This window comes from Melitaea cinxia, chromosome 11 (assembly GCF_905220565.1).
Source record: "Melitaea cinxia chromosome 11, ilMelCinx1.1, whole genome shotgun sequence".
NCBI lineage: Eukaryota > Metazoa > Arthropoda > Insecta > Lepidoptera > Nymphalidae > Melitaea > Melitaea cinxia.
Window position 1 is genome coordinate 8,547,288 of NC_059404.1, and position 14,939 is coordinate 8,562,226.

Genomic DNA, 14,939 nt, shown 5'->3' on the forward strand with positions numbered 1-14,939 from the left:
TTTTAAATGATAAAATGATACTTTATCACTAAAACTGGTTAAGAAGACTTTTCAAAGCTTTAATATTAACAAAGTACGGAATCTATGTCATTATTATTTTTTGTTCCGAAATAAGTTAACAATGAATTTAGTACGCAATGTTTGCTATGGTCGTATAGTCGGTATCGCAACGTTATCAGCTTATCTAGCACTCGACGTGCCATTCCGTAGCGCACGCGCAGTATTCCGATCACCTGTGCTGCGTTTATTCTGAAAATCCGAATTCCGATTCATAAGATCGTGCTAATTGACATACGTACGTAGCGTGACGCGTCGTGTAAACTATGCAATAGAAAATTTAGTATATCTATTCAATATTGATTGTGATTTCGTCGCGCGATCTCGTTGTACTTTTATTTTGTTGTATATAAATTTATCGAACGTTTATAAACATGATTGTCAAAAGTGATCAAGTGTTTCTCAGTGAACGCTAGAAAAGTATAATTTAATTATATGTTAACGTGTTATTTTTCCTGTTTTTAATTACTATCGAACAAGATTAAGCGATATTGAAATAAAAGAATAGTGATATTAGTGAATCATACGACTTCCTGCGATCAATTGGTATTTTTTTTTGTCCGAGGTTGTAGCGCGCGTTATATGAACCTCTGTTCGTTCGAAAACATCGCACTAACTCAGGCTCTGTCTGATCTGAAGGTCAAGTCTCGGTATTGTTACATTAATATCTTTGTAAATATGTCATGTGACTGGCTCGTACTATTTATCGATACATGTTGTTATTATACTCTTACACGAAAGTCGTGATTTACTTCACTTTTCAATTGTCGGCTTACTCGCTGTAATTGATCAAGCGACGTACTTTCGCTGTGTTGCAGACGTATAATTTCTAAGCGAATATATTCATTACTGTATTTACAGAGTAATATTGACAATACAATGTCATGATTGTTTCTTATATATTGGAATACGTTTTATGTAATATATTTTAAGTCGACATATAAACTTTGTATTTTTGTTAAGATTGATTAATACATATAGAAAAAAATAGCAGTAAGTATATAATTTAATGTACTTAAACCTCAGCATTTACCACACCCGCTTCAGATAGCATAATCACATCAGTCGATAATTCTTTTATCGACTTATATTATAATAGCGACGCGCCCCGGCTTCGCACGGTTGCAAAAACTATCAGTTTTCCTCTACTAGCCTTCCTCTATAATCACCCTATTTACTAAAGAAAACTGCATCAAAGTCCGTTGCGTAGTTTTAAAGATCTAAGCATACAGACAGCGGTAAGCTACTTTGTTTTATACTATGTAATGATAAATTGAATAAAAATAATAAACAATTTAGTAGGTAGGTACGTAGTGCATGTTATATGTCTGCAATACAATCGTAAAATCAATGAAATTTTTACTCGCACATAAAATGATGTATATATTTGAAGTTGTAACAATTATTCGTCACGAATGTAGATATGTCAAACCTGTATAACACATGTTATTGAACTGACGTTATCTTATCGGCACCAATAATAACGATTCGCTCGAGACTCGTTCCTGTAGTGACCAGGAATCTTTTACTTCGACCGCATGACTCTTGTGTTACCCTTGTATCTATGGTCGAGTCAAAGTAATTACTTGAGTAAAAGTCGTTACTTAAGTAGTCGTTTTTATACTATAAACAAGAATTTGAATGAAGTAAGAACTGTCAAAAGTAAGAATACTTGGCCAAGTAATAGTCGTCAATTTCACTACTTAAGTAACGTACAGTGCTCAGCCAATGCAATTTTAGTACATTTTTAGGTTATTTCATTAACTGTCTCTCGGTCTGTGGTATTATTTACGTTGTGTTGTGGAAAATAAAACAGAATTCGTATCATAATGGAACAAATAGATACTTTATTTGCAAGTTTGGATAATGTAACTGCTGATCCATTGGAAGATGTCGAAAATAGTATTCGTGTAATTGAACCTCGAGTATACAAAATTTATTTTCGCGATAGAGACCCCCTTCATGAGTATACAGAATCAGATTTTAAGAAGAGATTTCGTTTTGGAAAAAATGTCGTTATGAATGTAATATTACCAATGATTATCGATAACATTCGCTATGAAACACAAAGAGGTCTTCCTATCTCCCCAGAATGTCAACTCCTTACAGCATTAAGGTTTTATGCTACAGGTAACTTCCAAACCGTAAGTGGAGACCTCATACATATATCCCAATCAACAGTTTGCAATATTGTACAAAAAGTAAGTCGCTCATTAGCTCATCAAATGCATAGATTCATCAAATTTCCAAGGTCAGAAAGAGAGTTAAAAAGAGTGCAGGATGACTTTGAATCTATCGGACGTATAGGAAGATATGGTGGACTGAAGAATATTATTGGAGCATTGGATTGCACCCATATAAAGATATCCAAACCCCGAGGAATAGAACACACCGAACAATACCGCAATAGAAAAGGTTACTTTTCTTTGAATGTTCAAGTTGTAGGAGGCCCATATTTGCAAATATTTGATATAGTCGTACGTTGGGCTGGAAGCACTCATGATAGTCGCATTTTTCGAAATTCCATGTTAAATGTCAAATTACAGAATAATGAAATTCAAGGTACGTTAGTTGCCGATGCAGGTTACTCATGCACAAGACATTTACTTACTCCAATATCTAATCCTTCAAGTCCAGCTGAAGAAAGATACAACAAGGCGCAAATCAAGACTCGAAACACAATCGAGCGATTATTTGGGGTATGGAAGCGGAGGTTTCCATGTTTACAAAGAGGTATGGCTACAAAACTAAGAAACACGGCTAACATTATAATAGCTTGTGCGGTCTTGCATAATATAGCTATAGAAACAAATGACCCCATTGATGATTTAGAAATGCAAACAAACATAGAGACGATATCTAGCACAGCAACTACCCTTGGAACAAGCGATGGCATGGTTCTTCGGGCTAATATTATTACACGAGATTTCACATAAAAAAAAAAAAAAACTTAAAATAGAACTGTTTAGTAATTACAACAAGAGAAAAACCATTGTGTACTTAATTTTTTATTAAAGCCTTATTCTAACAATTGTCTCTCTTTAATTTTTAATTCTATAGCCCAAATTTTTTCCTTATGTTCCCTTTCCATTATTTTTATTTTTAAATCTTCTTTGTGCATTTCTTGCTGGTGTTGTAATTGCTCTTCTAATAATTTTATTTTTAATAAATCAATTTTATTTATATATTTCTCCCCAAAACTACTTTTTTTCAATGGGGTTTTCATTGTGAAGAGTTCACTATGTTTTTTTAAATTTTCCTCTGATATGCACTGTGTAGATGTACTCGGTGTAGATGTACTTTCTTTTAAGGTCATTTCTATTGTTTTATCAGGTAAATCGGGAATGTCCGCATAACAATTGGTGTTCTTGCTCCATGCCTCATCGTTTTCATCCCCAAGTTTCACCAATGAACCTATTAATAGAATTAAATAAGATTAATTTAATTTCAATCACAATATATTTTAACACAATCTATGTTAAAGCAATAATTATAAATGTATAACTATAAATACCATTTATGTCACTGTCCACATCCACTTGTACATTCGTCAAAATATTCTTATCAATATCCATGACTTTTGCATCTATGGGATTCATATCATCCACTAATGGGCCTCCACCAGTCATGAACCTTACGTTTTCTTTGGTTTTAGCTTCTCTAGCCTTGGCTTTCATATTATACCACAGCTTAAGAAGTTGTTTCGTGGCTGCCTGTAATAAAAAACACAATATTAGTTATTAAGGACATATAATGTAAACAAATTAATAAATTAAACTATGGATTACTGTTTTAGCTAATGAAAAGGTGAAAAGAATTGATCTCATATATAACCTTAAATGTAATATACTATGGATAAGTATTGTATTTATAAATTAAAGGAAACCAGAGCAGCCAGACTAATGTTACTATTACCTATGATATTGGAAAAACTACAGAAATGGCAGAAGCCGGGATCGACGATTACTTTAATAAGAGCCGTGGTATTTTAGCAATGTAAAAAGAGCTTGTATAAATGTTATTATAAATTACAATCATAAGGTGGTACTTACTTTTTGAGTGACGATTGGAGATGAATTAAATTCATTCCTTATATTCTCCCAGCAATTCTTCTTTTTAAGAGCACTGACTGCGTTAGTTTTTTTGCACGACAATATCTCATCATATTTTTGAATGATATTTAAAAATAAATCCTTTTCTAGTGACGAGAAAGGTTTTTTCCTCTCAATATCACTCATTTTCTTAGGACAAAGTACTAATTTTTACTGAACAAGTAATAATCAAATTCAATACAACAAACAACCAACAATTTTAATGAATTACAATAAACCAATGTTCATTGGACACGACTGACACTCATGAGCGTTTCATTTCACACAAACTTGTAATGAAAGAAACTTGATTTTTTTTATTTTCTAGCATCTGATAAATTAAAAAATGTACTAAAATCATTAAAAATAAATGATTATCATTTGTAATGTTATGTGTGTGTTGTGTGCAGTTTTTAGTTCATAATTAACATATATTTTACAATTGAAATTAAATACGGAACGTAAGACAGCATTGTTGCCAAATTGAACATAACCTTAAGTCGAAAGTATTACTTATTACTTTTCTCAAGTTAGTAATGAAGAGTACTTGACTATAAAATATGTTTCTTAGCTCATTCAGAGTTTTCTCAAGTAATTGCTTAATTAAGTAATTACTTAGAAACTAGTAATGACTCGATTATAGATACGAGGGTTAGTGTTATTAGAAAATTTACTTGAAAACCAATTAAGAGAAAAGTCAGACCCGTGAACGTCGTCATGTCTCGTCAATTGACTTTAGTACATTCTTCAGTCTCTTGCTTATTGTAAAGCTGTCCCACCCGCTAAGCTCTTTGACAGTGCTTTTGTTTGAGAGCCAGTCGATGTTTCGAACAAACTTTTAACCTCAATTAAGTCTGACAACGTTGAGCTTGTTCTCAGGCTTGTGGTCATTTGCTATGTAACAACAGTCATTAGTCATCTTACATGATAATAATGATATACCCGTATTATACTTTCGTTGTGAACGTATTCGAAGATAATAAAGTGATTTAATTATATTAGATTCATTAACGGATTTCTAAAAAGTACCCGTAGATTCTTAATATGAACAAAACAGTTCAGTTTAGTGACATCTCTTTGATTGGATGAATCGTAATCAGCGAAAAGGGACACTATGAAAGACAAAAGACTAGAATTAAAGTTAAGTGTACGTGGTGATGGTCCGCTGAGCCGGAACAACCTCCGGAGTAGTACGAGAAGTAACCGCAGTAATTTGAGTAATAGCAGTTCCAATCTGCCTGTGAGTGAAATATTTGCCACCGACCGCTACGGAGCTCCACAACACAGGGCATTTGAAATATTAGACAAGTATAGAAGACAACCTGTTCAGTACGGATATCCGGCGCAAAGTCTTCCTGCTCTTAACCAGAACCAGCAAAGTAACCGTTATGGAACGAATTCACAGGCGTACCCGTATGTAGATCCAAATAGTGTACGACAAAATGCGCCCCAATATCCGGTGTCAGCGTATGACTATCAGCCAGTCTATGTCGACTCACCAAATCAGATATATGGCACTCTACCGCGGACTGCGCAATATAGCCGTCAAAAAAATATTCAGAATCCTATTTATTATACGCTGCCAGAAAGACGAGTGCGTATTAGCGACAATCAACCAACCGTATATGATTATGGTACGTTGTGTTATTTCTTACGAATTACTTAAATCAAGCACAATTAGTATATAAGATTAAGTAAAAAAATATTTATCGCTTTCAGTTGTTCTTTTCGAAAGTAACAAGATTCGATAAATATGCTAAATAATTGTTTTATCTATTGAATAAATTTGTTTTACCGGTATTTACCAGAATTGAAATATAATATGTAAATTTAAATTATGGTAAATACTGGTAGGGATGTTGCAAATGCTGAAGTTATCTGGCATTTACTTTAGAGAGAAATTTGCCTTAGAAAGCTGCTTTGAATAGAAACTATCGACTTCAACCTGTAATATATAAGTTATATTCAATAAATTTCTACTTTCAGTTATGTTAGCTATCGTAGTCATCGAATACATCGAATTTGAATAATCTGCGATCGATCATGTATGACATCGTATGTTATTTACATAGGAATTCAAATCAGACTTTAATCGATACAACGTTTAAGTAATTTTATTTATTTTCTCATTTTATGACAGTATTCGTTTAATAAGCATATCTTATCTAGTATATCTTAACATCTCGATAGTTTAATCTTCGTTGATGAGGCATTGTTACTGCTGCTCTAATGATTGCGTAGCCCATGGAGAATAGCTGTTGTCTAACATATCTTAGTAAAGGTGGAAGGACTATTTTCTATTTTATAGTAATCAACTAAACTAACAATTGATGTACTTAATTTACTTGTGATTTATAATTTACTTGACTGTGCTAAAAGCTCATGTAAATTGGAGTTAGAGTAGTTGAAGTTATTTTTAAAAAAATGTTAACCTAGCGCCGTGAAAAGTGGTGCAGTGTTAGACCATTTTGTAATAGTATTTTATGAAATGTAACGTTATAAAATTCTTTCTCGTATGTTCGTCGGTAATATTTATGCGTATGTGCGTATGTAGGACGAGATATGTGCCAACCCTCCCGAGGGAAGGACAACAATAGCATCAGCTTTCCCTGAGTTTATTGGTGCGCTCTAATGAACCGCACGGGCGTCAGGTGGGAACTCATTCGTTCACAGTACTGTATAAGCTTCTCCATTACATACTCACGTAGACATATCCTCTTCACGGTGGATAAAGAAACTTTACTAAGATTTTGCGCCGCAATGGCCGTTACAAAGTCAGTAGTTCGCGGTATCATGTGCTCGATTATGGAATTCACCTTCAAAGCAAGTAAGGCCTGTTCTGTGCACGTCTTCTTGAGGTCAAGTTCGGCATTTATTTATTTTGCTGGTAATTTCCTTCCTGTCTTCATTGTCATATACGTGTTTATTTTAATGTGTAATCGTCTTAAAAAATTGTCAAAATGTTATCTTTATTTTTACCCCTAAATACATTATTATTGATTCCAGTTTATTAAAATCCTACGGACGACATTTTTATTTACATTTTAGCTAGAGTCAACTTATTGCACTTTTTTATTAGATACCGGTTTTCGAAGGTCATCAACTACCTCGTTTACATTCTTAATAGGAATTTTAAGCTAATGCAGTAAATAAAGAAATATTTTAATATTTAAGTGAGGTATTTTATTTATAATATATATACATATATATATATATATATATATATATATATATATATACATATATATATATATATATATATTATAAAATAAATGCTAACTAGTTCTGCTCGCGACTTCGTCCGCGTGGAATTTAACAAAAAAGTTATTGTTTAGTTAGCAGAGTTATAAAATTAATAAATTTTTAAAATAAAAGTAGCCTAAGTTATTTCTTTTTACATCAGTTATCTGCCAGTGAAAGTACCGTCAAAATCGGTTCAGCCGTTTCAGAGATTAGCCGTAACAGACAAAAATTTGAAAAAAATGTCATTCAGCATATGTACCGTGTATACATCCATATGCATTTAGTACAAAGCGGTTATTGTAATATTACAAACAAACACTCCAATTTTATTTATTTGTATAGATTAGTACCTATATAAATAATACCGTAACATGCAATCTAATTCGTATTGAACTGGTTACAAATATGCACATCGTAAAGCACGCTTTTAAGAGTTGTAATTGATGTACAAAATAACTAATCCACATTTAAACGGAGAGTTATAAACGTAAATCATCGTCATTAAAACAGTAAGAATTAAACGTAAATCGATTGTTTACTCAAACTTTTTAATTCTGTAAATTAAAGTCGGATCGGAGTCGGAGAGATCGGTATTTCAACCTATGTATTTAAATTTATTCAGTTGTATTTACTGTAACACAAATAAATAGTTTTTATTTAAAATTGAAATTGTAAAATGGTTTGAAAGTAAATCCGACGCAAATAGAATTAACAGTTTTTGTTCATTATTTCTCTAATGAAAAATAAAAACAAGTCATTACTCAGCTGTTATTATCTATAAAAAGCGATTAATAGATGTGATAAGTGTCCGCAGAGGTCATCTCACTGAGATACGTAGGTAATTTTTATCAACATAGTATTTTTATTTGTAAATATAAGATAAAATTTAATCTTAAATAATTGGGATTACGTTGAAATCGATTATTTTAAATAATAAACTTTACATAACACCTTATCAGCTCTTACTGTATGTAACGGAAAAGATAAAATTCAACCTTTTCCATTCTAAAATATTGTGTTGTTACTAACATTTATCAGATAGAAAGCACAACAGCCGTATCCGTGGCGGCAGTCCAACATGGCCGGATGATAATAAATATAACGGATGAGCTTTAGAAGGCGCATACTCTCCGAGAAGTTCGTGCTCAGTTAGAATCAGACAAATACGATCAGTTTCTTCAGCGAAATCGGGTTCATTTCAAATAACGTTATATTCTGCTTTAATTTCAACTCAGGTTCACATTTGCCTTTGGGTACATTTTAAAGGTCACACACACTCAACCGTTCGTGAGAGTTACGATACATAGATACTACTCTTACTCAATATGATGAAGTGTATACATAAAATGAACTGTTTAAGTTTCAAACTAATATTACCTTTCTTGCCAGTCATGATCGATTAAGAATCAGGTAAAGACACATTACTCGTGTCAATCATGTATCGTGACCGCAAATTATTAAGTTATTATACTTTCGAAATGATAAATTAGTGTTATTAAGTGTAAATATGGAAGATGTTACTTTGATGATGTGAATAAATAAGTTTTTTTTTACCTGCTATACAAATTATATTGTAATAAAACCGTATACGTAAATGTCGTGTTGTCTTCTCTGAAATATTTATCATTTGCACATCGGTATGTTATCTATAGGAAGCGATCTGAATAGACACATTCACCTTGCCTTTTGTGTTGGAATAGTGCACCTTTCTCTTCTAATTTATTCCATCTGTCTTAAATCAATCTCTCTGTAATAATCCTATGCCCTATATCAAGTTTCTCTCAATCTGTTTTTACGTTGGCCGGCAGCAAAACCGCATTAATACGATATAAATAAAATTAATTTCATAGCTACATAGTGTAGCCACGTAGGTATAGATAGGTACTTAGGTTGTGGTTAACATCCGTGCTGCGGCCGTTGATATTGAAAGTGAACCTGTGAAATGAACTATTGAAGCGCGTCCACAATACGATATCCGATTTATTCGATCTTTAATCAAAAAGGCTGTATTAATTCCAACGTTTAGAAACATCTAAACATTTATATATATAATACAGATGACGGACAACGTAACAGTTGTAACTCTGAAAACTCGGTAATTCTGAATATGATCTTTTAAAATTTTTGAATTTAAGTAAAGTTTGTTTTAATATTTATACTTATATTCGTAAATCTACACAAAATTTGTTAAAAAGTTCTCGTAATGATTACTTATTTTATTAATATTTTTTTCACTATTTAAATAGTTCTTATTTTTTTTTCATATCGTATATCTTTTTTTATTTGAGTATTTAAAATAACGAAATAATAATTTTACTTTAAATTTGATTACACTGCAATACGCTCATTAATGCAGTATAATAATTGCACAAATAGTCACTTTTGGTGGGTAGTTTAACTGTAATTTCCATTTTATATTAATGTATTACGGGATAAGCTGGATTTAACTGACCACTTAGGCCATATTTAGCGAAAATAGTGCTGTTTACTTTTATACGTTCTAAAAGACCTTTTAGAAAAATACAGTATTAACTCCACGCCGTCGTTTTCAGAATAAAAATACTATTAACTATATGATTACTGTCCCTACTGAAATTGTCTATGTAAAGATTGTCGCAATGATGAAGGATTTAAAATAATAATTGTGTTTGCTCGCAAACGAAAAAAAAAACCGACTTCAATTACATCGAAGAGTAATACAACGTAGATCGACGAAAAAATAATCAAGTAACTACGCGTTATCAAAGATTACTCAAAAAGTAGTTATCAGATCTCGATACGATTTATATGTAACCACATGATAAACATCAGCTTTTGATTAAATTAAAAATTATCAAAATCGGTACGCCCAGTAAAAAGTTATTGCGGATTTTCGAGAGTTTCCCTCGATTTCTCTGAGATTCCATCATGAGATCCTGGTTTCTTCTATCACGGTACAAAACTAGGGATATCCCCTTTCCAACAAAAAAAGAATTATCAAAATCGGTACATCCAGTAAAAAGTTATGCGGTATAATAAAACGTAGGTCGACGAAAAAAGCGTCAAGTAAAAACGCATTATTAGATATAACTCGAAAAGTAGTTGTTAGATCTCAAATAAATTTAAATGGGACCAATTGACACCACCTTTCGATTAAAACAAAATTTGTCAAAATCGGTCTACCCGGTCAAAAGTTCTGATGTAACATACATAAAAAAAAAAAAAAAAAAAAAACAGTCGAATTGAGAACCTCCTCCTTTTTTGGAAGTCGGTTAAAAAGGAGAAAAGAAAATTTATAATACTCATACTTTAATTGGTATATTATTATTGAATTTTTTCATCCGTCGGGACTTAACAAATGTCCAGATGAATATAAAACATTAAAAAGAGAAATATTTTTGACATTGTCAACCACCAAAATATAAAATATATAATTACAATAAATTTAGCTAACAGTTAAAATATTATTCAAAGCTATATAATAAATAATTCCAATAAAACTGTTAGGTTACTGCTCGTGTCACATACATCTATAAAATATATCCTCGTTTGTACGAAATTCTATACTACCTGCATCATCATAACCGTTACTTGAACCGTAAAAATAAACACTATCGTAAAATCGTCCTCGTGACAGCGACTTAATGCTATAATACAAAGAAGCGGATTTCAGAATTCATTATGCTCGACGCGTGCTGAATATATTTGACATAATTGCGTAATTTAATTAAAACCTATATTATGTATCGATAACTGATATCGATAGCCTTATATTTTGTTCTTAATTAAAACCACCAAACCGTTAGACGCTCATATAAAGCAAAATCAACACGCAAGATTGTATAGTAATGCGTATTTTAATGTTTGTTGTCTAGGAGTACGATTATCTGTAATAAATCTCTTTGTCATAAAAAATTGCTCCTAAGAAAAATTACTGGCTATCAAATGGAAACCTCAAAGCTCCTGTCAGGTTTTAATATCATGCAGCTTCTATACTTGAACGCAATATCCTGGTAGGCTTAGCTCGTAATTTCTAGTTTTCTCCGGCATGTAGCAAATTGTTAGTTAGCACCGCTTGTTAGTTGTCGACTTAAGATAATTTCTGTTATTAACTTAACAAGACAATATTATATGAGCATTAGAAATTTTAAGGCATTAGCTTAAAATTCAAAAATAAATAAACACCGTCCTTCATTAAATAGTTTATAATTTTACTTTCGCTTGTTTCCTTTGAATTTTACATTACTTTCGATTTTAGACTGTCACTATATTTTTAATTGATCCCTTTGTAAGAAAACTATCAAAAATATTGAATTAAATTTTATATTAGTGAAGTTTCCGTTTCCGTTCATCGATGTATATTTCTTAATGTCATTCGACATTAAAACCAGTTTTCTAAATTGATATTATGATTACAAATTATATAAAGCAATTGGTACTTGTCAGTGACTTCCTTTTAAAGTAATTGTAGATTTAAGATAAAAACAGTCGAAATTATTTGACCGTATCTGTTATGTGTTATGTTATAATTATATATGTTTATAATTGTTGTTTACGAAGACTAATAAATATTAATTATCCTCCTCAAAAGTCAATCGAGAATTTATTATAATTTAAAATGTCTAGATTGATTGATACTAATTGTAACGGAAATCTCTGTCAGAGCTATTGTTTTTTAGCTCTTTTACAAATTGATCATATCCAATTGCAGTCAACTAAGTGGCCCTTTTTATTAATACAAATTGGTATAATAATATTTAGTAAATCTCAAATTAACTGATTAAAACACTAGTTTAAAATTAGTTACTTATTAACTCGTATAGAAGAACTGCAAGTGATCTTTATTTGATATGAGATGAACTTATAACAAGATCAGTTTATCGTATTATAAATTAACTCTACTCCGCAGTTTCACCTGCTTTATTATATAGCCTATATCCATCCTCGGGAAATGGACTATCCAACAAAAAAATAATTTTTCAATTTCAACCAGTAGTTTCTGAAATTAACGCGCTTAAACAAACAGACACTCTTCAGGTTTATAATATTAGTACAGATATTTTATCTGAGGGTGAAAAATAAAAAGGAGGCGGTATGCGCCAAGTTGTTACTTTCTATTTTTAATCTAACGGAGAGGTCGCGGGCGCCGGCGCCACAGCCTCTACATCTCTGTTGGAGCGCGCGCATTCCGTGAACGCATGCGCCCCGGGCAGCGCGTACGCATCCGTCGTCCTTTTAACTTTAATGAATTTGGTTGTATAAGTGTTTTGAACAAAGCAAGCCATACGAAACCGTTTTGTTTAAAGAAAGAAAAAAAGACGATTCTATTATTTCTTCGTGAATCATCTGTTGTTAATAAAATGAATTTTTACAAGGATCGGCGTGGAATGCATGAAGGATTTGCACCCTAACGAGCAACTCTGGCTTTTTTATTTAAAGAACCGTACTATTTAGCTCTCGGTAACCCGTTCTCAGGAAGCAAACACTTTATTAAAAGAAGCTATGGGCGTAATAAGAAAAAAAAAACGTAAGTTAGTTAAAATAGCTATTACATTTTAACAATCACTGACAGTTATAAGTAGTATTAATAAATAAAAATATAAAAAAATTAAAACTTAAAAAATAAAATAGAAAGTAAAACTAAATATCCTCAAAACCTTAAAATGTTACTTAGGAGAGATCTCTTTATGTCCTTGACAAAGATATACGAAACGTAGAAACAAATCTTGTATGTTAATATTTTATGATCAATTTGATGTGCGAATTAATTTACAAAGTCACATAGTAAAATGCCACCTGAAATTATCTCTTTTATACCGTTTTAGGACCTGCCTATAAATTATTTACGTGATAATAGTGGTTACACTCAATAACTTTAAATGGTCTACCGCTTTTGTTCAATAGGTCATACGTAATACGTTTAATGGTGCCGAGAATTGTTTTTTTTTGTGTGAAGGTGAAACTGTATGGATTTGTTTGCGATGTGATCATCTTTGGGCGAGACCACAGCTTCTACTCAAGTATTGCGTAAACGCTTGTTTATATTTTTCATCAACCGTAGAATTGTTTGAATATGAAACAAAATAAAACGATACGTTATAGCATATAATTGCTTGCTGTATGTAACCTAACGTTTGTTTCAAATAAAGTCTTGTGCTTAAGAAATTGTTACTGTACTGTAAAGCTTCTTGTTAGTATGACTTTACATCTGAGTAAGTATTTTTTTATTTATATAATTAATTGGTTTACTGACTAATTACATATAATAATATTTCTATAGTTTAAGAATATATATATAATATCATTTTAAAATATATATTTAAATTATAAGTACATATGCACAGCGTTAATAAACTTAATTTACAAAGTAAGAAGGTTTGAATAATTTATATTAATACTATTTTTTCTTTCTTTTATATTAACTTTTTTTTTTGTTTTTAAAGTGTCCAGACTGTTACAAAAGATATCAATATCACAATTTTCATAACGCTCATTGTAGCTCCTCATCCTTAAGCAAAGAGGTGACTGCTGTGGTTTCATTTTTTAGTATCAACATTGAAGGGCTTAAAATTACGAAAATCGAGCTTACAACCTGGGCACATTAAATCTAATTTGGGATAGAAGGGATGGACAATCAATTTTACTATTTACAAGTTTACGCTAAAAGCTTGTAGAGAGCTGCTTTTCCCTTTTTTCCAACGAAAAAAAAATCTTAAGTGAGCCAATCTATCATTGTAACTTCGAATCGTTTGATGCGCACAACTCACGTAGGATATTTTGTTTATAAATCTTTTTTCAATGTTTTTCTATACGTTGAAAATTATTTTGGTAAGATGACTTCGGACCAAGAATAGATAACTTTCAATGCTTTGATTGATTTAAAATCCTTATGCAATCCTCCTGCTTTACCAGTTGTGGATAAAGTTTATCCTCCAAATAAGTTACGATTAGGCTTTAACAGCAGGAGGTAGAATAAGCCATTAGGACCTGTTTCGTCGCCATTAATAAACTACGGCTTTTAGATTAATTTATTTTTTTACAAATATCTTATAAATAGAGTGGAATTCGTTAGTGAAAAAGAATAATACACTTACGTGTTGGTTATCATCATCCGTCAAATATCCACAGAAACAACAGGCAGAGTATTATTTATGCGATTTGTAAAGCGTATCTCTCATTCAATAACAATTTCCAGATTCTTCATTTCATTCACGTTCTTCAAACTTTGTCCATTAATAATGTACACAATATAATTCAGACATTTATTTTTAAGTATTACAATTTAGTTTGCAGATAATTAACATAAATTCTGTGTATATCGTTTAACGGTATTTCATATCGCGTTAAGAATTTTGTTATCCCTGCTCTGGTTTCACTTCTTCGGCTGTTAATGGTCAGCGGAATACGTTTTTTTGGTTCTATGTTTTTATTTTAACTTTTTCTTTATTATATTGTCTGTTGCGCAATTTTTCTTCTGTTTTAATTTATTATACTTTTACCCTCGTCCTATGGTATTCTTGCTAAATATCATACCCATATCAAGATAACTATCATTTTTTTCTAATGTTA

The 14,939-nt window shown here is 31.5% G+C and overlaps 2 protein-coding genes across 2 annotated transcripts in view; one reads left to right on the forward strand and one right to left on the reverse strand.

The window, feature by feature from the left end:
- Positions 1–14,939, forward strand: part of LOC123658051 (protein lap4-like) — an 82,947-nt gene that overhangs the window by 41,310 nt on the left and 26,698 nt on the right. The window lies entirely within an intron of this gene.
- On the reverse strand, positions 3,053–4,352 carry LOC123657887 (myb/SANT-like DNA-binding domain-containing protein 3). The gene is made up of 3 exons (XM_045593378.1): positions 4,110–4,352; positions 3,572–3,770; positions 3,053–3,471 (listed from the first exon to the last, which is right to left on the reverse strand). The coding sequence occupies exons 1-3, from the start codon at positions 4,293–4,295 to the stop codon at positions 3,077–3,079; spliced, it is 780 nt and encodes a 259-aa protein (XP_045449334.1). The 5' UTR covers positions 4,296–4,352; the 3' UTR covers positions 3,053–3,076.

Coding starts and splice junctions, on each gene's coding strand:
- LOC123657887 (XM_045593378.1), bottom strand. CDS start 4,295: ATGAGTGATATTGAGAGGAAAAAACCTTTCTCGTCACTAGAAAAGGAT. Junction 3,771..4,109: donor CTCCAATCGTCACTCAAAAA/GTAAGTACCACC, acceptor TTTTTATTACAG/GCAGCCACGAAACAACTTCT. Junction 3,472..3,571: donor TGTGGACAGTGACATAAATG/GTATTTATAGTT, acceptor TTCTATTAATAG/GTTCATTGGTGAAACTTGGG.